Source organism: Microtus pennsylvanicus, chromosome 1 (genome assembly GCF_037038515.1).
Source record: "Microtus pennsylvanicus isolate mMicPen1 chromosome 1, mMicPen1.hap1, whole genome shotgun sequence".
NCBI lineage: Eukaryota > Metazoa > Chordata > Mammalia > Rodentia > Cricetidae > Microtus > Microtus pennsylvanicus.
This window is the reverse complement of record NC_134579.1, coordinates 92,239,159-92,266,107: the sequence shown is the minus strand read 5'-3', so window position 1 is coordinate 92,266,107 and position 26,949 is coordinate 92,239,159. Positions and strand designations below refer to the sequence as shown.

The 26,949-nt window shown below is 51.0% G+C and overlaps 2 protein-coding genes across 3 annotated transcripts in view; one reads left to right on the top strand and one right to left on the bottom strand.

Moving 5' to 3' along the window:
• Positions 1 to 1,727: 1,727 nt before the first annotated feature.
• Positions 1,728 to 22,037, top strand: Bri3 (brain protein I3). Of its 2 annotated transcripts, none has more exons than XM_075973444.1 (3): positions 1,728 to 1,854; positions 13,400 to 13,502; positions 21,636 to 22,037. In XM_075973444.1, exons 1-3 carry the CDS (start codon positions 1,728 to 1,730, stop codon positions 21,766 to 21,768), a joined length of 363 nt encoding a protein of 120 aa, XP_075829559.1. In that variant the 3' UTR covers positions 21,769 to 22,037. The 2 variants fall into 2 exon arrangements, with proteins under 2 accessions (XP_075829559.1, XP_075829549.1); XM_075973434.1 differs by lacking the exon at positions 1,728 to 1,854 and adding an exon at positions 12,830 to 13,121.
• Positions 22,038 to 22,076: 39 nt separating this feature from the next.
• Baiap2l1 (BAR/IMD domain containing adaptor protein 2 like 1) overlaps positions 22,077 to 26,949 on the bottom strand; it is a 98,201-nt gene continuing 93,328 nt past the window's right edge. The window contains exons 13-14 of the mRNA XM_075973424.1: positions 24,508 to 24,545; positions 22,077 to 23,693 (exon numbers count right to left, since the gene is read on the bottom strand). Of these exons, the coding sequence (XP_075829539.1) occupies positions 23,603 to 23,693; positions 24,508 to 24,545 (129 nt within the window). The 3' untranslated portion in view covers positions 22,077 to 23,602. The remainder of the gene's footprint in view (positions 23,694 to 24,507; positions 24,546 to 26,949) is intronic.

Here is a 26,949-nt window from a genome sequence, read left to right as displayed (position 1 = left end):
ATAGGAGGATCAGGGCTGCAGGGTCATCCTGGGCTACATTGTAAATTTGAGGGCAGCCCAGGATACAAAAAGAAAACAAAAAAGAATCTGCAAGGGAAACAAGACCACAGAACACATAACTGTCTCCAGTCTACTTCCTAAAATTTCCTCAGTCAAGGAAGAAGATAAAGCTAGAGCCTATGAGGGAGCGCTGGAAACTACCCCATCTGGAGCCACCCTCACCGTGGGAGATCTGTCCCAGCCCTTGTCTGTTCCCTGGGCACACTCTCCCCTGTCTTAGCTGGGGTTTCTGTGGCTGCAGCGAAACACCATGGCCAAAGAGCAAGTTGGGGAGGGAAGGGTTTATTTATTTGACTTACACTTCAGCATCGCTGTTCATCACTGAAGGAAATCAGGACAGGAACTTAAAACAGGGCAGGATCCTGAAAGCAAGAGTTGATGCAGAGGCCATGGAGGGGAGCTGCCTACAGGCTTGCTTCCCATGGCTTCCTCAGTCCACCTTCTTATAGAACCCAGGACCAGCAGCCCAGGGATGGCATCACCCACCATGGCTGGCCTTTCCTCATCAATTACTAATTGAGAAAATGCTTTACAGCTGGATTCATGGCGGCATCTCCTCAGTTGAGGCTCCTTCCTCTCAGCTGACTCCCGATCCTGTCAAGTGGACACACAAACCACCCAGCACAGCCCCCAGGAAAAAGGAATTGCTCCTTCCAACTACTGTTTCCCCTGCGAAGAGAGCGGTTAAGCTTTAAACATCTGTCCCCTCCCCTTTAAAATACAGTCTCATATAGTTCAGACCGACCTCAGACTCACTGTGTGAGCAAGGACGACCTTGAACTTTGCATCTTTCGGCCTGCACTTCCCAAAAGGCTGGGATGACAGGCATGTACCACTCTGTCAGGTGTGCACGGTGCTGGGGACGGAACCCACATTGGGAAATGCTGCTGGCTGAGACACACCCTCTGCGCCCCACCCCTTCATTTGAGCTTTCTGTGTTGCATGGTTCCCAGGGCTGTGTGCATGGTGGAAAATGAGCTTTTTTTTTCTTCTTAGTCTGCCTTTTCTCGCTATATTTTCATAAACACAATTATCAGATCTTCAGAAGGAAAGGTGGTGTGTGTGTGTGTGTGTGAGTGCGTGTATATGTGGGTATATGTGTATCAGGGTATGTATGTGTACGGTGCATGTGTATGTGTGTCTGTAATTATGTGTGTGTGTTTATTTATTTATTCAGAGACAGTCCCTTCACAAAGCCTTAGCTGCTCTGAAGGTTGAAATCTTTCTCCTCCTGCCTCCCGAGCGCTGCATTTGGAGGTGCGCACCACCTTGCTGGGCCTCATGAAATTGTTATATAATCTTGTATTGTTGATTCCGTTCATGGACCCTCGGGGCTATTTCTAACTCCTTGTGCATAAGGCTGCAGCTCTCTGACCTTTCTGGGGCTAAAGGCTGACACTGGACCCTGCCTCTACTGCATGGTGGCTCCACAGTCCCTGCCTGAATCATGGGTTGTATCACATCTCTTGGCAGAGGGATGAAATATCTGAGCTGCTGTCACCTCCTGCACACCGGAGCGAGCTCAGAACCTAAGAACCTTGGCACAGAGCAGGATTGTGAGGCCACATTCTGTCCCCTGCGAGGCCCAGCCTGCCCAGTTCCTCCCTGCCTCCCCCACATTCTCAATGATATGACTTTGCCTCACTGGCCTTTGGGGTCATTCCTTCATGTTGGTCACTGCCTGTCAGCTGCTAGAACGTAAGGGGGCTTTTCCTGGCCCAACCTCAGACTTCCTCTGGCCACTCCTGGGCATCTTACGGGGACTAGCCATGAGCACCACAGTGCAGGAAGCAGGTATGAGGCCCTGGGCTGAGGCTCGGGAGGCCTGGTTGGGGAAGACACTTGGTGGGAGTGAGAATGGACAGGAAAAGCAGGTGTTTTTTTTCCTCAGTCCCTTTATCATGGTAGCCCCTCCAGTGTGTGTGTGTGTGTGTGTGTGTGTGTATGTTACATATGTGTAGTGTGTGCACATGTATCTGTGTCAGCCACAGAGGCCAGAGGACTTTGAGTAACCTAATCTAACCCTCTTCATCTCATTTTCTTGAGACAGGGTCTCTCACCCGGAGCTAGGCTAGGGGCCAGCAAGCCAGGGTGACTGTCTTAGTGACTTTTCTACTGTTATGATAAAACATCATGTAGTGGTGGTGACACGCACACCTTTAATCCCAGCACTCGGGAGGCAGAGGCAGGTGAATCTCTGTGAGTTCGAGGCCAGCCTGGTCTGTTACACAGAAAAGCCCTGTCTCAAAACAACAACAACAACAACCATGAGCTTGTAAGAGGAAGAGTTTATTTGGTGTTTCAGTTCCATCGTGGCATTGATGTGGTAGTAGGCAGTAGAATGGCATCCTATAGGAACAGCCTAGAGCTCACATCTCAGAGGCACAAGAAGGAAGTAGAGCAAACTGGGAAACTGAGTCTTTGAAGCCTTGTAGCCTGCCCCCAGGGATGTGTTCCCTTCAGCAGGGCCACATGTCCCAAACAGCACCACCACTAGGGACCCAGGGTCCAAACGCCCGACACTGGGAGGGACATCTCACCCAGACCATTACAGTGATCCTCCAGTCTCTGCTCGTCACAGCACCATGGAGACAAGCATGCACAGAGACAGGTCTGACTTAATGTGGGAATATGGGGATTAGAGTTAAGTGCTCTTTCCTGCTGAGTCACCTCTCCAGCCCGTGGCATCCTCTCCTGTCAAAGACCCTCCCACAAGGATTCTCCAAGCTCACTTGTTTCCCAAAGCTAAGGCCCCATGCCAACACCATCTCAGATCCCCTGATTTGGGTATTAATTTTGGGTGGCTTTGCCATATTAAGAAATGGCTGTGAGAAAGACATCAGGATCTTCAGCCACACCCACACTTGAAGAATCTTCTATGAATTTTCAGGTTGGGTCCTTGACATCCTTATGGACCCAAAGTCATGAATTATTTGTCTCATGGGAACTGGTCCCTTGTCTGCTTATCCCAAACAAAGAGGATCCATGTTTGTCACCAAATTCAGTAATCACTAATTGGTCACAAGTGTGCCCCTTCAAGTTCTGCTTGGTTTCCTGCTACCACTGTAAATTAAACACAGAGAAACCTCTTGCAGCACTCTGCATCAACCCAGGGCCTAACATGCTGAGCAAACATTCTACTGATGGCCACACCCCAGCCCCTCACTGGGGGATCCTAGGCAGGTGCTCTACCACTGAGCCACACCCAGCCCCTCACTGGGGGATTCTAGGGAGGTGCTCTACCACTGAGCCACACCCCAGCCCCTCACTGGGGGATCCTAGGCAGGTGCTCTACCACTGAGCCACACCCAGCCCCTCACTGGGGGATTCTAGGCAGGGGCTCTACCCCTGAGCCACACCCCAGCCCCTCACTGGGGGAGTCTAGGCAGGGGCTCTACCACTGAGTCACACACCAGCCCCTCACTGGGGGAGTCTAGGCAGGGTCTCTACCACTGAACCACACCCCAGCCCCTCACTGGGGGATTCTAGGCAGGGGCTCTACCACTGAGCCACACCCAAGCCCCTCACTGGGGGATCCTAGGCAGGGGCTCTACCACTGAGTCACACCCCAGCCCCGCACTGTAGGGCCTCCAGCAAGCCCAGATATCCTCCCATCAGAGCTGGGGTTGCAGGCATAATGGGAAACCTGGCCTGTAACATGGGTGCTGGAATCCAAATCTGATCGTCATGATGTGTAGCAGGTGCTCTCAACCTCTGATCTCTCTCTCTCAAGCCCCAGGCCTTGTTTTCTGAGACAGGCACTCACTGGCCTTGAGTTTGTCAACCCAGCTAGTCTGGCTGGCCAATGAGCCTGGGAATACAGGTTCCTACCCCGTGCCTGGCTTTTAACATGTGTCCTAGGTAACACTCAGGTCATCATGGCAGGCTCTTTACTGATGAGCCATCTCCCAGCCCAGGAAACTATTCTAATCCTCAAAGGATTTGATGTCTCCAGTTTAGGGAGCTCAGTTGCTTGCCCAAATTATACAGGAGACCCCTAGCCTAGAACATTCTTGACGAGAACCCATTGTACGTCAGTTCCAGATCTTCCCCTTCACCTTACCTGCCTCAACATCTAAATTTGGTTGAAATGTCCTTGGACCCTTTCTGTCCCTCAGTCAAGAAATCTGGAAAGATCGGGGCATAGCTCAGTGGGTAGAATGCTTGCCCAGGGTGCCAAGGCCCTGGATTTAATGCCCACAGAGAAAGGGGAACAGCAAAGGGCATTATGTACATTTGAATATGTGTATGTGTGACTTAGAAAAGATTGTAAATGTGTTTGTGCACGTATGTGTGTGCATATGGGTGCAATTGTACGTGGGGATGCAAGTGCACAGTGGCCGGATGTTAACCCTGTGTTGTGTTGTTCCTTGGGATTGCTCTTGTGTTTTCTGACGAGGTCTCTTACTAGCCTGGATCTTTTCTCATAGGTTAGGCTGGCTGGGATCTGCATGTCTCCACCTCCCCAGTGCTGGTAGTTCAGGCCTTGGCCTCCATGCCTGGCCTTTTCATGTGTATCCTGGGGTCAAAGGCAGGTCCGCATGCCTGGAGGGCAAGCGCTTCACCTCTGGAGCCATCTCCCACCTGACAGCAAAAAGACACTTCTGTGTGTCGTGTAGAAGCCAACATGCGTAATTTATAAAATACCTGGAAATATTTGCCCAGTACAATTGCAAAGCTCACACCACGCTTATCATAAAACCCCCGAAGTGTTTATCTAAGATAAACATTTAGCTGCTAGTCAGCAAATATTTGGTAATGTCCTTCCCCAAGCCAGGCACTTGTCATTGGTTCCAGCACTGGCTTTTGACGTTAGGCTTCCTCCTTCTCCTTTTTTTTTTTCTCCTTTGGTCACAGTCCCAGCCATGTGAGGTACCCAGTTCCTGTATGTGCCAAGAAGCCCACGTGATGGGTTGTCAGCGCTTCTCAAGAGCATGCAAGGAAAGAGCATGATCTTTGTTTCAGCTTCCTCTGCTACATTTGAGGACAGTCACAGTGACTGTCGAGGTCTGGAGGATGACAACCTCCAACCCCCAGGCAGGGGCCAGCACATCCTCCGTCTGCACAGATCCCCTCTTGCTGCCCTTCTTAGAAAACATTTATATGCACTGCTCAAAATCAAAGTTGCATTTATTTATTTATTTATTTTGGTTTTTTGAGACAGGGTTTCTCTGTCGCTTTGGAGCCTGTCCTGGAACTAGCTCTTGTAGACCAGGCTGGCCTCGAACTCACAGAGATCCACCTGCCTCTGCCTCCCGAGTGCTGGGATTAAAGGCGTGCGCCACCACTGCCTGGATGCATTTATTTTTTTTTAAATAGAAATGGCAATACTAAAAAAATAAATTTATGTGTGATAGGTAATGTAAGTGGATAAAGAATAGGATTAAAGTTATCAGAAAAATGTACATAGGACTCATGGATGGCAGGCTCTCATGTAGCCCAGGCTGGCTGCCGATCCACTAGGTAGCAGGCTACTCGGGAGAGGATGACCTGACCTTCTCCTCTGCCTGCCTCTACTTCCTGAGTGCTGGCATTATGGCTGCATGCCACCACACATGGCCTGACAGGTGCTGAGGATAGCTTTATCGAGTCTAGGCAGGCACTGTGCCAACTCAGTGACATCTCTAGCCTCTGACAAGGCCACACCCCCTAATTCTTCCCAAACAGTTCTTCCCACTGGGGACCACGTATTCAAACTTAAGCACCTATGGGGGGCATTTTCCACAATGCCTCAGTATGAGGCGTCCTGGGAAATTCCAATTCCTTAAGGTTTCATCAGCATGATGGCCGGGAAGGAGGGGCACAGGTGTCTTGGGAACATTTCCCAGTCTGCCTGGATGGCTACATTACTGCCTCATGTGGTTCCACGACCACACTGTAATTCTTCCTCTTGCCCACTCAGACTCCTATTCTGGGGCGTCCCATAACTGTCTGCTTCTTACACTTCCCCCTCTGGTCTCAGACTCAGCTTCTGGCTTTGCTCCCAACTTCATGGAGGATTTAGCCACACTCAGGAGAGTGCTCATGCTGGGGATACAGTTCAGGGTAGAGTGCTTACCTAGCACCCAGTAGGAGGGAGAGGGGGGTGAGCAAGGGAAGAAAGGGGTTGGGATAAGAGGGAAGGGTAAGGGAGGGAGTGATATCTGTCCTAGCACCTTTGCATTCCCTTCTGTGGGAGACCAGTCCACCCTACAGGGGACTCTCCCTGCTGTGTACAGGACTCTGTCCCCTTACCCATCATTCCTCTCTCTGCCCCACTGAATCCTATCACTTTATAAGTGATTTGTGCTTGCCCACATCAAACAAGTGAGCAAGCCTAAACTCTTCCTTCCATCTCTACATAGCCAATGGTTTCATTTTCTTTTTCCTTTCTTTCTCCCCCCCACCCCCCAGGGTTTCTCTGTAGCTTTGGGGCCTATCCTGGAACTAGCTCTTGTAGACCAGGCTGGCCTCAAACTCACAGAGATCCGTCTGCCTCTGCCTCCCGAGTGATGGGATTAAAGGCGTGCGCCACCAGTACCCGATGGTTTCATTTTCTTATTTTGAGTGTGTGTGTGTGTGTGTGTGTGAGTGTGTGTGTGTGAGTGTGTGTGTGTGTGTGAGTGTGTGAGTGTGAGTGTATGTGTGTGTGTGTGAGTGTGTGTATGTGTGTGTGTGAGTGTGTGTGTGTGTATGTGTGTGTGTGTGTATATGTGTGTGTGTATGTGTGTGTATATGTGTGTGTGTATATGTGTGTGTGTGTGTATGTGTGTGTGTGTGAGTGTGTGTGTGTGAGTGTGTGTGTGTGTGTGTGAGTGTGTGTGTGTGTATGTGTGGTGTGTGTATGTGTGTGTGTGTGTGAGTGTGTGTGTGTGTGTGTGAGTGTGTGTGTGTGTGTGTGTGTGTGTGTCTGCATGTTTGCACTTACACAAGTGTCAGTGTGGAGAACAGAGGTTGAAGTCGGGTGTCTTCCTTGGTTGTTCTCCATCTCTCTTTCTCTTTTTTTCTTCTACACAGGGTCTCTCGTGTAGTCCGAGCTGTCCTGGAGCTTGCTCTGTAGACCGGGCTAGCCTTGAACTCAGAGATCCTTGTTGTAATAGGAGCGGCAGGGCTGCATCCCCAGCACCCCGGCCGCCTGCTAGCTTATGCCCCGAAATAATTACACGGACACTGTATTCTTTTAAACACTGCTTAGCCCATTATATCTAGCCTCTTCTCGGCTAACTCTCGCACTTGGACTAGCCCATTTCTAATAAGGTGTGTAGCACCCCAAGGTGCGCTTACCGGGAAGATTCTAGCCTACGTCCATCCTGGGTTGGAACTTCATCGTGAGTGCCTCAAGAGAGCAGAGCTATCTCATCTGCCCGAGAGAGGGGAACATGACCTCTGAGCTCACTTCCTCTTCCTCCCAGCATTCTGTTCTGTTTACTCCACCCACCTATGTTTTAACCTACGAGAGTCAAGCAGTTTCTTTATTATAATTAACCAATGACCGTCCTCCATCAGATCCTCCTGCCTCTGCCTCCCGACTGCTGGGATTAAAGGTGTGCATCACCACTACCCAGCTCCATCTATTTTAACCTGGGTCTCATCCATTTGGCCAGGCTGGCCGGCCAGTGAGCTCCAGGAATTCCCCGCCTGCCCACCCCCACCCTGTTCCATTTCTGCCTCTCGAGTGCTGGGATCGCAGGTGCACACCACATTTTCTGGCTGTTATGTGGGTGTGAGGATGCAGACTCAAACCCTCCCTTTACTGGCGGATCCAGCAGCACCTCCTCCTTTATCTGTTTATTTATCTATTATTTATTTTGGTAACAAGGTCTCGCGTAGCTCAGGTTATCCTCAAACTTTCTGTGTCGCTAAGGATGGTCTTGAACTCTTGCTTCTCATGCCTAGACCTCCCACATGCTGGGATCAGAGGTCTGATGTGGCACAGTACATGGCTACTCTCTCTAGTCTGTCTTTGGTCAAATGTCCCCTTCCGAACTAGCCACTCCATCACTGGAGGACAGCTGCAAGCCACTCCCCCATTCTCACTGTCTCCCCATCTCTTTGAGCCCGTTCATTCCCTTGGCATCACTTCTTAGTAACTCCATCCGCAGGTTGTTACATCATCAGCGCCAAAAGCAGGTGACGGTCTCATTTCATGCTGGATACACCAATGCTATGCTATGTGTATGCACCCGAGTGACTCTGACTATGAAATGTTCCAGACGTTTCAGCAAGGATGATATTAAACCAGGTGTGGTGTTGTGTGCCTGTAATCCCAGCACTGGGGCAGTGGAGACAGGAAGATAGGGAGGTCAAGGTCATCCTTTGTTACTGGGTGAGTTAGGGCTCGGGTCAGCCTGGGCTACAGAAGACCCTGTCTCCAAACTACTACTTCCATCGCGCGCGCACACGCGCGCACGCACGCGCGCGCGCGCGCACACACACACACACACACACACACACACACCACACACACATGACTGGCTGGAGAGATGGAGAGATGACCCAGTGGTTAAGAGCACTGGCTGCTCTTGCAGAGGACTTGGGGCCATTTCCTAGTCCAGCAACCATATGGTGGCTCACCGCCATCTATAATTCCAGTTCCAGGGGACCTAACACTCTTTTGGCCTTTACAGGCACTAGGTACACATACAGAACACAGACACACAGAACACAGGCACACATGCAAGGGAAATACTCATACACATAAATACATAAATCTAGACCAAAACAAATCGAAACGCCATAAAAGGAGGGGCTGTTCCTAGCGCCTGCTCAAACAAAAGCCTCTCCCAGCTTTTCTTAGGTGTCTCTTAGGGAAAGGCTGGGCTCAAGTTCACAGATGCAGGAAACAGGATCTGTCTGGCTCTTCCCCCAGCACAGCTCCCTGCCGTGCACAGCCGGGCGCCAGCACCTATCTCCCACCGTCTAGTCACACTCCCGAGCATCCTGCCGCCAGTTTGGTGGCTTTCCTAGGCAGTTGCCCAGTCTTTTTGTTTCAGGTGGGGTTTTGTTGGCCTGGAACTCATCTAGATCCTCCTGCCTCAGCCTCCTGAGCTCCGGGATTACAGGTGCGTGCTGCCACTCCTGGAAAGGTCAGCATTCATGGGATGGAACCCTTACGTAGAAGCGTTCCTAGGGAACCAGAGGCTGTGGTTTTCTCTGGGGTTTGATCAGCAAACACGGGCCTGAGAGAAAAGGAAATTAACTTTTAAATTGACGTCTACCAATGTATATGGTGTCTGATAGGAAAGCTTTCCAAAGGCAGGGGCAATAAATAAGGAGCATCTCATGCTGACCGGATAGCTCAGTGGGTAAAAGGCATTTGCTAAGCAAGCCTGGAGGCCTGAATTTAGTCCCCGGAACCTACATAAAAGTAAAAGGAAAGAAGTGTCCACAGCTAGTGGACTTTGACTGACATACGTATACCATGGGGCATGCACCCTCCCGTCATTCACACAACAATAATGAATATAGATTTTTTTTTTAAATGAAGCAAAGTCACCATCCGGGAGGTCACAGTGGAGCAGCCTGGGATGAACCCACTTCTCATGGCGATAGGGTTGGCGCTGCATCCCAGGCTCCTCTGGAGAGGGGTTACACTGCTCAAGCCTTTGGTCTCTAACCACCACCTCCCTCACTCAAGCATCAGCCCTGCTTCTTCCAAAGCTCTTAGCCATGCTAATTGTTGTCAAGACACAGTCTCCAGTAGCTTAGGCTGGCTCCGAGCTTGTTGTTTGGCCGGGATGGACTTGGAAGTTTTGACCCTCCAGCCTCCACCTCTAGAGTGAGGGGACCAGAGGCTTGACCTATCTTGCCTGGTTAATGCCATGTTGGGGGTGGATCCCAGGGCTTCATGTGTGCTAGGTGAGCACTCTACCAACTGAGCGGTACATCCAGCCTTATTGGTGTCTTTGGAGACAGACAGACAGACAGATGGCTCTGAACTCCCAATTCTCCACCAGACAGACAGACACACACACACACACAACTTCATTCTTTTTGGGGGGGGAGGGTTGAGACAGGGTTTCTCTGTAGCTTTTGAAACCTGTCCTGGCACTAGCTCTTGTAGACCAGGCTGGCTTCAAACTCACAGAGATCCGCCTGCCTCTGCCTCCCGAGTGCTGAGATTAAAGGCGTGCGCCACCACTGTCCAACCTTGATGTTCTCTGTTTATTGGTCAAGGGATTGGCCGGCCTCTCAGTTCTCATGAGATGTTGGGCGAAATGACCCATACAGAACAGGGAGGGAAATGGGAATGGGCTCGGAAGAACTCAACATGTTATAAGGGGATGTGAGTTTCTTCTGAGTTCCCCAGATGTGGATCCTGTGTGCACACAGCACCCGGAACAGGCCTGGCAAGATGTTCTCAGTGGTCCAAGAGTGGCAAGACTGTTACAGGGGGAACCAGCCGCTCTCTGAGAGATTGTTACAGGGGAACCAGCCGCTCTCTGAGAGACTGTTACAGGGGAACCAGCCGCTCTCTGAGAGATTGTTACAGGGGAACCAGCCTTTCTCTGAGAGACTGTTACAGGGGGAACCAGCCGCTCTCTGAGAGACTGTTACAGGGGAACCAGCCGCTCTCCGAGAGATTGTTACAGGGGAACCAGCCGCTCTCTGAGAGACTGTTACAGGGGAACCAGCTGCTCTCTGAGAGATTGTTACAGGGGGAACCAGCCGCTCTCTGAGAGACTGTTACAGGGGAACCAGCTGCTCTCTGAGAGATTGTTACAGGGGAACCAGCCTTTCTCTGAGAGACTGTTACAGGGGGAACCAGCCGCTCTCTGAGAGACTGTTACAGGGGAACCAGCTGCTCTCTGAGAGATTGTTACAGGGGAACCAGCCGCTCTCTGAGAGATTGTTACAGGGGGAACCAGCCGCTCTCTGAGAGACTGTTACAGGGGAACCAGCCGCTCTCCGAGAGATTGTTACAGGGGAACCAGCCGCTCTCCGAGGCCTGCTCCAGGGGAAGGACTCCTTACTGGTGCCATAACTGGGTCAAAGCCATGGCTAGGGATGTCAGAGGCCCTAAGCGAAGAAGCTCCCTCTGTTAACATATGTTAACATTTGCTAACATAAAAGTAATTAAAGTGAGCCAGGCGGTGGTGGCGCATGCCTTTAGTCCCAGCACTCCGGAGGCAGAGGCGGGTGGATCTCTGTGAGTTCGAGGCCGACCTGGTCTACAAGAGCTAGTTCTAGGACAAGCTACAGAGAAACCCTGTCTCGAAAAGAAAAAGAAATTAAAGTGTAGCAGCACAGGTTTCTAATCCCATTCTGGGCAGATTACAGCAAGACCCTGGAAACACACAGCAAATAGGAAGGGTTCTAAATGTTCCAATATTCCTTTTTGGTTTGGTTGGTTTTGAAGCCGTGGTCTCCTTGACACGCGGTCTCCTGTAGTTCAGGCTGGCCTTGAACTTGCGTGTAGAGGGCGTCACTGAACTTCTGGTTCTCTTGCGTCATCTCCCAGATGCTGGGATTACAAGCACGCACCACGCACCTGGTTTAACCGTGGTCTCCTGTAGCTCAGGCTGGCCTTGAACTTGCATGTAGTAGAGGGCGGCACTGACCTTCTGGTCCTCTTGCATCATCTCCCAGGTGCTGAGATTACAAGCATGCACCACGGCACCTGGTTTATGTAGTGCTGGAAATGGAACCCACGGCTTCATTCATGCTAGGCAAGCACTCTGTCAACTAAGGTATAGGCACAGCTCCCAATCTTCCTAACTAACCAACCAACCAAGTACCATGTTCGGGAATCCTTCAGCTAGAGGTGTGACAACGGCCATGTAGAGAGACTGCACCTGAGCACGGACCTGCGTCAGGCCACTGTCCTCTTGTAGGGAGCCACGTTTCCACTTAAACCCAACATGTACCTGGGCAGGCTGCCAAAAAAGATTAGAGAACTTGAAAGGACGCACGGCAGGTGCATAGCTTAGGGTGCTTCCAAGCGGGGCAGTTATTTCGAGTTAGTGGCCACAGCCCCTGAAAATGACTTAATTAATCAAAATGGGAGAGGAATAACACTCTGCGATTGAGTAGGTTTTAGTGGGCGTGTACTCAGGTGAGCTCTCACCTCCATCCGAGAGTGTGTTGGCAGGGTAGCTACACTGCAGGGGCGTGACTTGGGTGGGGCTCACCTGGCCCCTCCCCGTGGGTGGTGACCCCGGCGCTGGGTCGGGGAAGGGGGTGGGGAGGAGAATTTGAGGGTTTAAAATGGTGATCAGGAACCGGCAAGGTTGCCCAGACTTTGGGAGACAGAGGCCTGAGCTATATAGTAGTGAGGTCAGGACCAGCCTGGGATGCATGAGCCCACGTCCAAAGTGGGGAAAAAAAGCGGAGGGGGGGCGGCAGCGGCGAAGTGACCCAGTGGGTGAAGGACAGTGTGCCTGCCGCTGAACCTGACAGCCTATCTATATCCCAGGACCCATACGGTGGAAAGATATGGAAAGCAGGCACCCACTCTCGAAAGTTATTCTCTAACTTCCAAATGCGTGCCCGTTCTTATAAACACGCACACACACACACACACACAAGCAAATAAATGTAACCAATTTCTTTTTAAACAAACATTTAAAAATGATCAGGATCTTATTGGGTATCCAGCCGTGGCAGGGTGTCAGAACTGCTCTGGAAGCCTAAGATCCTACGAGATGGGCGGGACCGAACGGGGACACCACCCCAGCACCCGCCGCCGCCGCCGCCGCGCGAGGCGTCTTTAAGACGCCCCCAAACCCCGCCCACATCCCCGCCCACCCCGCCCACGTGACCCCGGTCTTGTGACCGGCAGGAGGGCGGGGAACCCTTGGCGCGCCCGCCCCGCCCGGCGCGCGCCTCACTGGGCCGAGCTGCTCGGGACCCCACCGTCGCTGCTCCCGCCGCCATCCCCGCCGGGCCGAAGGAAGCGAGCCGGGCCGGAGCTGGCGGGCGCGCGGCCCCGGGGGCCGCCATGGACCACAAGCCCCTGTTGCAGGAGCGCCCGCCCGCCTACAACCTGGAGGCCGGCCAGGGCGACTACGCGTGCGGCCCGCACGGTTACGGGGCCATCCCCACCGCGCCCCCGCCGCCGCCCTACCCCTACCTCGTCACAGGTGGGCCCGCGGCTCGGCGGGGTCCCCGAGCGGCCTGCTGGCTGAGCGGAGCGCTGTCCCGGCGCGGGCCTGCAGGGGCAGCTGCTGCCCGGAGCGCCCTGCACGGCCAGGCCCTGCCCGGGTGGCCGTGAACTTTGTGTCGGAGGGTTTGCGCTTGGCTTCTAGAGCCCACCCGCAGGCGCGCTCGGCCCAGCTGGAGGCGGGGAGGACGGGGGCTTAGGGGGAGGGAGGAGGAGGGCCGAGAACACCCGGTGCTCATCTGCGCTCCGCTCCCACAGGGATCCCCACCAGCCACCCCCGGGTCTATAACATCCACAGTCGAACGGTCACCCGGTATCCTGCCAACTCCATCGTCGTGGTCGGAGGCTGCCCGGTGTGCAGGTAAGTCCTTAAGCCTGGGGGTGGCGGACAACGCACGTGCCGGGATCTTGCAAAAGGCCAGCGGGGGTGGGATGGGGTGGGGTCACAGCCGGGATCCCGTCTGCGAGGGAGTCCCACAGGCGAGGGACTGCCGTGGGAGAAGGTGGGGTCACACACCCCTGGCTCTGAATTTACTTTATGCGGCAAAAGAATGGGTTCCCTTTTCCTGTGGGGAGTCGAGTGCATTTGGGAGGCATGGCACCCCGAGTGCGTGGGACGCAGGAATGTTAACAATGGAGGCTGATGGTCTTTCCTCCCCGGTTCTGGGATCCGCAGCGAATCAAGGTTTATTTTGGTTTTTCCTCCAATTTCCGCTAGTGTACTGTTACAGTTGAATCCTGTTAAGGAGGTGTTGGGACTTGAGTCCGCCGGCCAGTATGCCTAAGGACTTGGGGGAGCCAAGTAGCCAGGCTGAGAGGGTGCAGAATGCAGACCAGCACTTAACAACTCCGGGCCACCAGCTGGCCCAGGAGGAAACCCGGTGCTTCTTTGTTCCGGCCTGGAGTGTGTTTTTGTTTTTCCATATCCCCACACTGGAGCGGGCAGAAACTTTGTGAGTGAGGACTTTATGTAAGGCGAGAGATGCAGCCAGGCTCGTTGGAGGCCGGCATTGAGGAGTCGCTTCCAAGTAAGACTTGGCCTCTCCCTCAGATGCGCAGGGCAGGGCTTCAGCCTTTGTCTGGGAGGAGGAAGTTCAAGTCTGCGAGACGGGATTAAGAAACCCTTGTTTGGACTTAGACATCATTTCAAAAGTGTGTTTCAGAGGCTGAGAGTGGAGCCATGGGGAAGTTAATGATTTTAGAAACTCGAGAGTGGCTTCACAGATGACTGAGGGTGGAAGACACTGGACCGACCCTCCCAGCTGATCATGTGCCTGGGGAAGGAGAGGGCAGGCTGGTTAGAGTCCTCATTCGGGGACCCAAGTGCAGACTCAAGGTGGGGCGTCTGCCTTGCACTGTTGATGGGGTCATTATCCCTGCTGGCTTTTGGAGCTGGTGGAGAGAGGGGCAACAGGGTAGGAACCGGTTGCTCCCTCCAACTGTAGGTGGGCACCCTGATAGTTTAGTCCTGCTGGCTACCTCCAGAGGGCAGTTCTCTGCAAGAGTTCCACCTTCCGGCTTGAGGCACACCAGGTAGACAAGAGGAATCATGGATCGGGAGATGCTCCTGGTTTGTTGAGCAAGGGAGTCAATATGGGGTCCCCTGTGCAGAGAGCCATTGGGAATAGGGGGAGTTGCACAAAGTGGGAAATGGGAAGCCTTCCTGTTGGTGTTGAGGCTAGGCCCTGGGGGTCTCAGAGCCCTAAGGATGGCAAATTCTAGATGATCGCTCAAGTTTAAGGGGGTGTTAGGCTGGCTGGCTGTCCGGCAGAAGGAAGGCAATGGGAGAGGCGTGGCAGTGGAGGGGCCTCTCTAGGATTTCATGTCTGTGCTGTGTCCAGCCACTAGCTGGATGAGGAACTGGATCGAGATCCTGGCCCCTACCACGTGCAGCTGTTTTTTTTCTCCCTCAGTGGACAGGGGTGTTCCCATGAGGCTCTGCTTGGCCCAGATGTCTGAGCTTGGAGAAGGGGAGTGGGGAGACCAGCAGCAGGGCAGTATGGCTGTTAGAGTCTCGGGAGCCAGGGCAATCCACAGTTCTGGGTTTGGGTAGAGAGCACTCTCTCTCTCTGGGACATGAGTTGTGGTGTTCTGCAGGCTTGTGGCTCCTACTTGTGGGGCTCTTCAGTCCTGCAGTGTGGGACAAGGTCGGGCCGTGTCCACTGCCCTCTCAGGAAGGTCTTGGGCTCTTGTGGGTGCTTCCTTCTTTGGGAATTGGGAACTCCTGCTGCGCCTCTGGGTGGAGGCATTCAGCATTAAGGAAGCTGGGTTCTCTGAGGACAAGTTTGGGGGTGCCTGACCCTTAAAGCAGTGACCACTCTTGAATTGTCCCAGGCCACTTGTGTCTTGGCTAGGAGGAACAGATTATTTATTATGTACCCCTGGAATCCCTGCAGGCTGTTCATAGTACCCTCTGCTGCTAGCCCCTGGCTCCAAGGCTGATTCCTATCATTACAAAAGCAGGCATGCAGGGAGTGGGGGCTCCCTCTCCTGAGCAGGGGACAGAGGTCAGCAGGATGGGGTGGCTGCCTTTTCTTTTGGTTTAGGGAGAGAGTGTGTGTGTTCCTGGGATTGGGACGTCCAGGCTGTAAAGGTTGAGTCTGCTCCTGCCTAGCTTGTTAGGGCTGAGAGATAGGACACATCTCATGTGACCAAGCTTTCTTTCTTCCAGACGTAGCTTGCCAGGCCCTGTCCCTTCCCTCCTTAGTGGCTTGGCAGGAATTTGTCCAAGTCACACGTCTGTGATTCCCTCTGAGTGAGACTTGGCATAAGAAGCCAGTGTCGCTTGTCACTTTGCCATCCTGTCTGAGTTGCAGTTAAGCAGCCTGACTCCATCTTCCCTTTATAGACATTTGCAAGAAGTGATTCTCTCATCCCCATCTGGGCTGCTTCCAGCCCTCCTAGGTTTTCCTGCCCCACCTGCAGCAAACAATGTATCTATAAAGGTCCTGGCTCTCTTGAGGCAGGCGCCTTTCCACTCCTAGGCCTGGGGTTGTCCCTAGATTCAGGCAGGTGAAGCTGATCAGTGTCCCTGGGAGCACTGGTCACAACGGGAACGGGCACGCACAGGGTGAGTGGCAGGGCTGTGAGTGCAGAGCCTGGCAGGCACAGACTCCTCGTGCATACTGGCTGAGCTGTTATTGGGTATTTAGCTTTGGAGGTGACCAGAGAGGCAGGAAGAAATCCTGGGAGGGTGGAGTCTGGACACAGCCCTGGGTCACTGGTATGAAAGCCCCCGTGGGCTGATGTGGGTTTGGGTGTTGGAGAGAACACGAGGTGGCAGAGAATCTGGAGAAGACAGGGCAGCGGCAATCTTGGGTTTCTAATAATAGTGGGTGGCGGAAGGCCTGCTCTGCCCCACCTGTGGCTGAGGCAGGAGGTCAAGAGGCTGGCCATGCCTGACAGGAGGCTGGTGTCCTGGCTGAGTCCTGGACAAGGTATAAAGTCTGAGGGAGACCCGCTTTGTCTCTCAGTCCTGTCTGGGCCCTACCAACTCTGCAGTGTGGATGGTACAAATCTGAGTCTTATGAGCCCGAGGGAACATGCCCTAGCCAGCCCCCCTACCCCCCGCACTGTGAGCACTTGAGGCTGTGCCTGACAGTTGGGCTTTTGAGCCTGTGTCTAGGTGGCAGGATATTTTGGAGGAGGTCCTGGTGAACTGCCCACATCAGGGTGCTGCTCTCCGGAGTGGAGACTTGTCTGATGGCTCTGTTGGGAGCTTTGACTTGAGTCAGTAGCTGGAGAAAACCTTTGCATCCCTTTCCCTGGGGATGTTGTTCTTCCGGTTCTAGGAATGTTGCAGGTGGCTCCCAGGGCTGGAGGGTGCCTCAGGGCTACTGGGCTTAGGAGTTTTACTTGAACATCCGAGGGCTGAAGCCAGACCCAGGGAACCTGACTGCACTTGGATCCCTGCCACACTTCCACAGCTGACCTCAGGTGCAGCTCTGACCTCATCAGCCTGTAAGATGGGGCCAGGTTGTACCTGTGGAGTGGGGTGAGGTGCTGTAAGGACACAGAAGGGGTCAGGGTAGCTCTTTCTTGCTAGGTACCTGGCCCTTGGGACTCTCCAGGGTTGCATGTTTTCCTGCAGCTCAGGGCTCCCTCCCTCCTCTGTCCACTTCCCTCCTGCGGCCAACCTATCTGGCAGGTGTCAGGGTTGAGTGGCCCCTTGTTTGTGGAGGCTCCAGTTAGGGGTTAAAGAAGTAAAGGCTTTCAAAGTTAGTTATTTTCCTAATTTGCTGTGCTATTTCCTCCCCTTTCCATGTGACTGGTTATGGGTGGGGGAGGGGTGGTCCAGGTGCTGCCAGGAGGCCTGGCTTGGATTCTGAGCCAATTGAAAGAGTTGAAACTTGTCCTGTAGAGCCTTTTGGAGGTTGTAGAGGAGAGGTGAGGCCGTTGGGGACAGGCAAGCTGGAAGGCAGCAGCTATTCTCTTGGGCAGGGTCTTCACTTAGTGCTATTGCCACCTCAGGAGCCTGTAGCGTTTTGCCGAGTATAGGTTGGCTTAGAGGCCATATTGTGTTTCTGGAGTCAGGTGTTGGCTTTTAGAACTAAAACTTTTGCCAATGTTCCGTTTGAGATCTGGGGCAGAACTGAAGTTAAAATGTTAGTGTTTTTGCAGTAAGACATGACCCTTCCTGTTAAGTGGATATAGTGAGATTATAAATAGGCTTGGCAGTGGCGCACTTGCGAGGCAGAGGCAGGTGAATACTCTTGAGTTTGAGGCCAGCCTGGTCTACATGAAGAGTCAGGGTTATAGAGAGCAAACAACAAAACAGAGAATAAATTACCTCATACGTTCAGGTCAGCTGCATCCAGGTTGGGCTTGCTGCTGCTTTAGGAGAAGTTTTGCTTCCAGAGCTTTGGTCATTTGGAATTATGGGTTGAGAGCATGGGATCTTAGGGCATGTGCTCTCTTGCTCACAGCTAAAGATAGAGAGCCGGGACAGGTCTCTCTTCCCCATTCCTCTAGTCCATTGAAGCCTGCTTAGAATTTGGGTTCAGATTGTTTTTTGTGGGATGAAGACATGTGAGTCTCCAGTCAGACTCTTGGTTGCTGGCAGATGTACAAAAAATCCTTAGGTGACTGGTCCCCACATGGTGTGACTGAAGGAATATCCTCACTTTTCCTGGAGGCATAGCTGAGCATCCCAGAGCAAGCTGAGGGGAAGGCTCCCTAGGGAGCATGAGGTTCTCGGTAGTACCAAGTCTGGCACTCCTGACTATGGAGTTAGCAGAAGGTTGCATTGCTTCCCAGCTCTGAGTCTCTGACAGAAAGTGTGGGGCTTGCAGGGACCCCCAGGTATGTGAAGATCTGCTGTGGCTCTCTTGCTGGTGAAGTTATGAGCACAGTTAAAGGGTTCAGAAGATGAGAGGGGTCTTGAATCAAGACACTGGGCCTGGCTACTTCTGGTAATTGTGCATCAGGCAGTAAGAGCCATGACGGAGTGCTCCGAGGAGTGACCTGCCATCCTGGCTCCTGGCTCTACATCCGAGACACTGGCTTGTGGTCTGGATGGAGCATTAGGAGGAAGGGACAGCAGGGTTGGGGTATGCTGCCACTCTAGAAGGCTTACCCCAAAATACAGCAGTAACTTACAACTCATGTAGATGAGACACAGGGCAACATGAGAGCCCACCCCAACCCCTTACACCCTGGCATAATCTTAACAGTGCCCAGCCACCGGCACCATCTGAGCTCTGCATCTCCCTTGGGAGTAACTTGGCAGGTGTGTCTGTCTCTTTTCTTGAGTATTGAAGGTCTTGAGGCCCCTGGTTTCTTTCAGAGCTCCTGGTGACCCAATTAGAAAGCAAGATTTGCTTCCTGTGACCCAATGTTCTTGTGGAATTTTCTTTCTTCTCCTTTTCCTTCTTAACCTTTTGAGACGTGTTATGTAGCTCAGGCTGGCCTCTAACTTGCTGTGTGAGGATAACCTTGGACTTCCGATCCTCCTGCCTTTACCTCCTGAGTACTGGGATTATGATATATTTTCTAACTGGATTATGCAGACCAGTATTTCTTGGAACTTTACCTAGCGGTTAGACAGTTGTGAAGGTACTAGGAAAAATAGAAGGATGGAACCCAGACAGAAATGCCCTTAAAGGATCAGGACCATATGGCTGTCTACCAGCCAGAACATGTCTAGGCCCAGGGCCCTAGCCACCTGTGCCTGGGGACAGCTGCCGTCAGAGGGCAGCATAGCAGCCTGGTTACTGAGGGCCCTGCAGCAGCATTCTGGTGAAGACCTGCCCAGTCTTTGGATAGGCTAAGGAAGTGTGGTGACACGATGACCATGTGATAGTTAGGAAGGGACACTTTTATAAGAGTCATATGAGGGACAGATCTTGGTGGCACAGAACTTGGGAGGTGGAGGGAAGAGGTTCCGAAGTTCAAAGTCATCCTCAGTTATATAAGGAGTTTCAGAGACCCTGTTTTAATGCCCCCACCCCCAAATTACACAAGAGGTAGCTTTGCTGACATAAATGCCGGCATATCCTGATTCATGCTGCCTTAGAACTGGGTTTGGTTTCCCCTGTGCTCTGGGCTAGCCCATCAGCAGCGGTATTAACTAGCTCAAAGGTATTGGAAGCTCTGGATGAGTTGGAGTGTTTTCCAAACCTGGCTGTCCAGAGCTCCTTAACCTGCAGAGCTTCTCAGGGTTCAGGTGCTGTGTGTGCAAAGTGCTTTGGGGCTTACTGTCCATCATGGGTTTGTTTCTGGAGGCTTTTCCTGATAGATGGGGGAGGCTGGCATGGAGTTTGCCTTGTCTTCTAAGCAGTTGAAGACAAGATTCTCAGAGTATCTGGATTTATTTGTCATGGCCCTAGGAAGCCCTCAATTTTGGCTCTCACCTGTTTGGGCTTTTGTTTAAGCTGTCACTTTCCTGCTCTCCCCATGAGTAGTGAAAGGAGTAGCCAATGTGGTCTAAAGGACAGTTTGCTGTGTCTAAAACCATGGGGAGGGATAAGAGGATGCTGGGAGGGACTCCTCGCTAACTCCTCCACCCCCCATTCCTACCCAGTGGGAACAGAGTAGTCAGGGTCAGCCAGGCAGCTTGCTGTCCCTGTGATAGCCCCGATGAACCTTGTGACCTTTTGCAGCTCCTGTATCACCCAGTGTCTCTTCAGCAGCCCCCCTCTTCGTCGTGTTATCTTGGTCTTGGCTCAGTTCCTTCTCTGTCCCAGCAGTGTGCCCTGCTCATGGGCTTGTGCCTGGAGCACTGGATGGGGGTCCCTGTTGGGAGAAGCGCGTGGGAGTCTGTTTGGTAGAAGTGAGACTTGGTGTTTAGAACTTTTCAGAGGAGTCTTTGGAGCTCTGCTTCTCACCTTTGGGAATAAAGAGAAGACCCTTGAGCTACCTATGGTGACAAAGACCTGGAGTCCTAATAGGCTGAGGCAGGAGGAGCCAGAGTTTCAGGCCAGTCTGGGTCACGGGGAGAAAAGGTGACATGTGACTGAGACAGCATTAGGTCACTGGACCTGTTTTCATGCTTGATACAGGTTTTTCATGATGTCCTTCGTTTTTCTGTTTCACATTCTGCATGTTGGAAGTAGGCTTTTTTCTTTTTTTTTAAAAGGATTAATTTATTTTTATGTGCATTTGGTATTTTTTTTTACCTGCATGTACATCTGTGTGAAGGTGTTGGATCCACTGGAACTAGATTTATGGACAGTTGTGAACTGCCATGTGGATGCTGGGACTTGAGCCCAGGTCCTTTAGAGGAGGAGCCAGTGCTCGTAACCACTGAGCCATCACCTCAGCCCCATAGACTTACAGCTGACCTGAGTCTGGTCTTTATACCAACCAAATGATCACTTTGAACAGTGTCCCTTAGAGGACTGCAAAGAGACCTAAAGTATTTCAGCACTGGAGAAACACTCTGGGTCTGGGGACAGAGCACTTGGCTACTCAGGAAGCTCTGGCTGGCTTCTGTTCCCAGCACAGCAGATACTCTAGGGTAGGTTTCATTTTCGGGGTGTCTTATTTTCCAGAGGTATAGACTCATTTGCTTCACTCTTGTTTTTCTGTTGTATCATGAAGTCAGAAGTCAGAGGACAACTTCATGGAGTTGGTTCTCTCCTTCCACCTTTATGTAGGTCCCAGGGATTGAGGGGATTGATTGGACTTGGGTCATCAGGTTTTTGTGGCAAGTGCCTTTACAGCTGAGCCATCTCACCAGCCCCAGCTCACCCCTTTTTGTAAGACTGTGACCAATGGAAAGTTCTTGCCTGTGTTTGCCTTAGGTGATACCTTTCATTGTGTTCTTTGAATTTGCCCAGGGTGCCCTCAGTAGCAGTGGCAGTTTATACTGGCTCCAGCCAGTTCTGAGCAGTCCAGCCCTGGGTTGTCACTGGGTGTGTGTACCTGCGCGCCATTCCCAGCACATTCCCCCTGCAAGTCAGGCAGGCACCCAGTGTAGATTGTGTGTGTGTGTGTGGGGGGGCGTCCTATGGGTTATCAGGCTGGGGTCCTAACTTGGTGCTTCTCTCTGCAGGGTTGGTGTCCTGGAGTACTGCTTCACCTGCCTGGGCATCTTCTTGGCCATTGTCCTGTTTCCTTTTGGGTTTATCTGCTGCTTTGCATTGAGGAAGCGAAGATGCCCCAACTGTGGAGCAGTCTTTACTTAAAGGGAACAACACACCCAGTTTTCCTACATTCAGCTATCTTTTCTAATGTAAATGTTGTGTACAATAGTTTTATTTGATTAAGCTTCAGGACTGTTTTGTAAAGTGTGGTGGGATAGACTTGGCATTTGTGCTGACTCGCAGAGGTGGAAGAAGGCAGCAAACTGCTCCCGAGGTTAAGGATAACTCAAGAAAGCACTGCTTCTATTTTTTGCAGTCTTCAATTTGAGAATGGTGAGAGATACTGTTTTAAATAAATGAGATTCATACCATTGTGTAGCTTGCTCTGCTCGCCCAGTGATTTTACACACTGCCCCTCTTCACACTTGCAAAGGCCACCCGTGGCTATCTTCTAGTCCTCAGGTATCACTTATGGCTCAGAACATGTGTTTCAGACTCTCCTTTATTATCAGCATGAAACCATAGTCCCCTTGGTGTTTGCAGAGCTGGGGCGTGAGTCCCAAGGTAAGTGACCCTGTGAGGGAGAGCACACCTCAGAGGAAGGGTGTGAGTTCTCAGTGCACTCCCTTCTTTAAATATCCAAAAGCCACACTTGGCTTGTTCTCTATCGGTGAAAACACCGGGCTTTCTACCTTAACCTTTACTTATGTGTTGATCACAGGGACTGTGTTTGAAATCTGGCCTTTTCCCCATCAGGCTGGGATACCTGCCTAACACAGAGATAGCACAGGGCATGACCCTCACTTTGTGATCTAGGGAGGGTGTTGACATGGGCAGGCCCAACCACTTGCCCTTCATGGGGGCCAGCAGGTTTGTCCTTCCACGTGAGCCGGGCACTGCTTGGCCTAGCTGGAAAGACTGAAGTTTCATATATACACAAACCCAATTTCCAGCTTGGGAAAAATGATTTCTATGAGATTCAAGAATCTGGTAAGCAGCAAGCTCCTGTCCATAGTGACTTGCCTGGATGTGGATTTTAGTTGCCATTCCAGAATAGGTCTACGTCTTGAGCAGGTAGGGACAGACTCTGATCCTGGACTCTGTGCAGTGACCTGAACTGTTGGTCTCAGCCAGAAGTCTTGAGTGTGGGACAGTGTCAGGCTGCAATAGTGCCCTGGCCCTCCTGACCACCAGTCACCAGGTTTCACAAGTGCCATTTACAGGCCAGTACCTGATTGAAAAATGGAGAAACTTGACCCTCAGATGTGTCACCAAGCTTTAGAGATGTGCACAGACCCTTGCTGTTAACCACTGAACTTAGTAGCTTCTGGAGATAATTTTACAAGTGCCAATGAGGTGGGTAGACTGTCTCAGCATTCTGCAGCAATGCCTGCCAATTGAGGTCGGAATCCTCAATTGTTACACATTTGTTTAATCAAAAAGGTTAAAATTGGGTCATTTAAAAATTATATTTAATATAGCTTTATAATTTATATTGCTTACTATATTTGCACTCTGATGCAAACTTACATATTTTCCTTAGATGAGCATCATAATGCTACTTAAAAGCACAGGCTTTATAAAATAAAACTCTGGTCTTTTTGCATTCAGCTACAGAAAGCCAGGCACAAAAGCATAGATAAGACTATCTCTTATTCTGGCTATTTCCTTAAAAATAAAAATTAAAAGAACTTGAACCAAATTTACTGCTTTTTGAATAGAAAAAGAAGGAAATATTTCAAATGATTGATCTGTTCACTAAGCTACTCATTTACCTTAAAGACAAAAAGTGTAAATCCAGTTCTCTTAAACTGAGAAAATTGATTTGCTCAAGTGGGGTTCATTGAAATCAGGCACACCCTCTGAAACTTCGACAGTGCCTGCACCCGTTTAGCAACCTGTCATCTTGCAGGTGAGAACTCAGGTATAGGGACTATCAGGATTCTTCCCATCTTCGAATGATTGGTGCTGATCGGTCATTTGTCACTGTCGGCCGGAGTTTCACAGTAGCGAAGGGGTTTTCTCCACTATAGGGGAGGAAAGGAGGAAGAAAGAATCTAAGTACTGCTTCAGAACAGGAATTAGATGTGATGTATATGGGGTGTATGCACACAACAGTAGTGCTCACGTGTGCAGGCCAATGTCATTATTAGGTGTTTTATCATACTCCACTTTCTATTTTGAGACCGGAATTCGCTGTTTTATGGGTTGGTATCGAATACCCAGAATCTGCCTGTCTTCCTCTATGGTACTGTGTTACATGTGTTTACTGTGTGTTGGGGATTTGAACTCAGGTCTTTTTTTTTTTTTTAGTTTAAAACAACAGCAGTTTATTCTGGGGACTAGAAGTACAGGCATCAGTGGAGCTGTGTTCTCTCTGTGACTTTTTTAAATTAATTTATTATTTATTAAAGATTTCTGCCTCCTCCCCGCCACCGCCTCCCATTTCCCTCCCCTTCCCCCATCAAGTTCCCCTCTCTTGTCAGCCTGATCAGGGTTCCCTGCCCTGTGGGAAGTCCAAGGACCGCCCACCTCCATCCAGGTCTAGTAAGGAACTCTGGTCCTTTTTATGCTTATGCAGCAAGGACTCTACTCGTTGAGCCATCTTCCCACTACATTCAAATCCTAGACTTGAATACATAGCTATCTGACGGTTTACTATGCCGAGCTAGAGAGCAGGTCACACAAGAGTCTGATGAAGGAGCTGTGTGGAATAGGCCACCTGCCTTGGGTTAGAGTCGAACCATGCTGCTCTACACCCACTGTCTAGAGCCAGTTTCCTCCATCCCCATGAAGGGCCTTTGGGGGACAATACTGACTTCATGACTAGGTTATACATACCTGAGGAATGGTGGCTTTGCAGTCCCATTTGCATCACTCTGGAAAAGACAAGAGATTATGGAAGGATTGAAATTGGAACATTTTTATAAGACCCACTGATAAAGACATGCAAAGTTAGATTTAAAGCCCCCGGTGGAGCTGGAGATAGCTATCAGTGAAGGATGCTGTTCCTTTTTTTTTTTTTTTTCTGAGACAGGGTTTCTCTGTGGCTTTGGAGCCTGTCCTGGAACTAGATCTTGTAGACTAGGCTGGCCTCAAACTCAGAGATCCACCTGCCTCTGCCCCCCTCCCCCCCAGTGCTGGGATTAAAGGCGTGTGCCACCACCGCCCGGCTTGACGGATGCTGTTCTTGTGGAGGACTTGAGGTCAGTTCCCAGTCCCTATACAAATGCTCACATGCACCTGCACCTCCAGGGCATCTGACATCTTGAATTTGTACTCGTGTTCAAACATACATGTAGACAAATAAAAGTAAGTTTTTAAAGCTATTCATGTTTAAAAGCATTTCCTGATGTCTAAATTATTTCCAAAGAAGTGAAGAAGAGAAAATGTTTTAGATTGTCAAGGGCCTTTTGTGTGTCAGAAGGTGGAATAAAGCAGTGCCTTGAAGTATGGCAGCAGTGCTCACACAGGTCAGCATGGAACATCCTGAATGCTCACAGGAACTCAGATCTTACCAAATTATTATATCAAATTAAACCGAGCAACAGCACTGTGGCACGAAAGGAAAACATAGATGTGTTTCAGACCCAAGCTATAGTATGGTATTAGTGACTGTGGGCTCCCCCTCCACTCGCCTTTCCTGCCCCATGCCTTTATTTTTGGAGTGGAATCCTCAATGATGACATGAAAGTAATAGCAACTTGGTTTGGGAGACTGATGCTAACTGCTAGAGTTGGCCATCTGACAACTGGGGTGTGGCTTTGTAGCACACTTAACTTAGTTCAATCCCAGGGAAGCAGGGAGACAAGGGTGGGGGATTCTAAATTGAGGACCTGTCCAAATCCTGCAGAAGTGTGGCTCTGAGCTTCACAGCAGGTCACAGATACCACCTCCCTCCAATACATCTTTAGGGTGTTGGCTGGGGAATTGGTAGGTCTGTACCTCTTTTCCAGAATTCTAAAAATCTTGCAGTCTCAAATTTCCTGTAGTTCCTCTAAGAGAGCACTGGCCGGGCACTGCCCAGCAGAGGGCAGTAGAATATCATCTTAAGCACCAGAGCTGTCTTAAGTGCCTAGAAAGCTTCCCAGGCAGTCCTGGGCACATATAAGTTCAAAGCAAACAACTCATTTTCTAATGTGAGTTCTGAGGCTGAGGTCCTGAGCCAGGCCTCCTGCAGGGCAGCATCGCTTTCATAGTGAGCGGATATTCTATCAGGCAGGGGCAGGCTGCAGGCCGTGGGCTGTGACCTCAGCCCCTGGGCTCCCCTAGCAGTCATCTAGCTCAGGACTCAGTGTATACTCATCACAAGCACAAAGCGACTGCCTGGCTTGGCACATCTTAATCAGGCTTGAAGTGGCGTAAAAGTGATTTCTTCCTGCAGGGCACTCAGCTTCTTTAGCAGGCCTCTGGACAGTCATTTCTGATGTAACTTCTTATGATAGGGATGATTAAGAGCCAACTTATGATTTCTTTTTAAAGAGCATCAGGAGGTCCTGCCAGTTGCCTGCTCAAATTGCTGGCATGATTGGACTGCCTGGAGCAGCAATCCAGGCAATAGCCGGTCTGCAAGGGGCCTCTTGGCACCCAGAAGTCAGACCAGAAGAGCAGTCTTGCAGTGCCAGGCTACCTAACTTTCCCATTGGACACTCCTGGACAAAACACTGTCCTATTCTGTGTGACTGTGAGGAGGACAGCATCATATCTTCGACTGGAAACCAGAAAGCTTTCTACCTGACATCGCCTGCGGTTAGCCCTCCTAGAACTACCAGTTCAGTGGCCTTTTAAGGAGCCAGGATGCTTCAGTACTCAGCACACTAAGTCAGAGAAACAAGCACAGCAAATCCTTGAAAGTAAAGTGTGTCCATGTGGTCCCAGACACCAACATACTCTGGACAGGCCTCTCGTAGCCCCAAGTAAAAATGCCCAAAAGCCCAACAGAATAGCTCTTGATTTTCATCCATTCTGTCCCTATGAGACCTCAGTGCCAGGACATGGGGATCCTGGTCTTGGAGGAAAAACAGTAACTGTGGGGCATGCACAGAGGATCTGAGAATGTTGTTTGTTAATCTGTTGCTGACTGGACAAATCACTTCAAGAAAATTCATTTTAAGGACAGGTATGGTATCCAGCACCCATATGCCCAGTACTTGAAAAGCTAAGAGAGAAGAGTTCAAGGCCACCCTGGGCCACATAATGAGATCATATCTCAGTTCCCTTACCCACTCCCCCAAAAAGATGTAGGAATACTGTTCAGGTGGTAGCGTGTTTGTCTAGCATGCA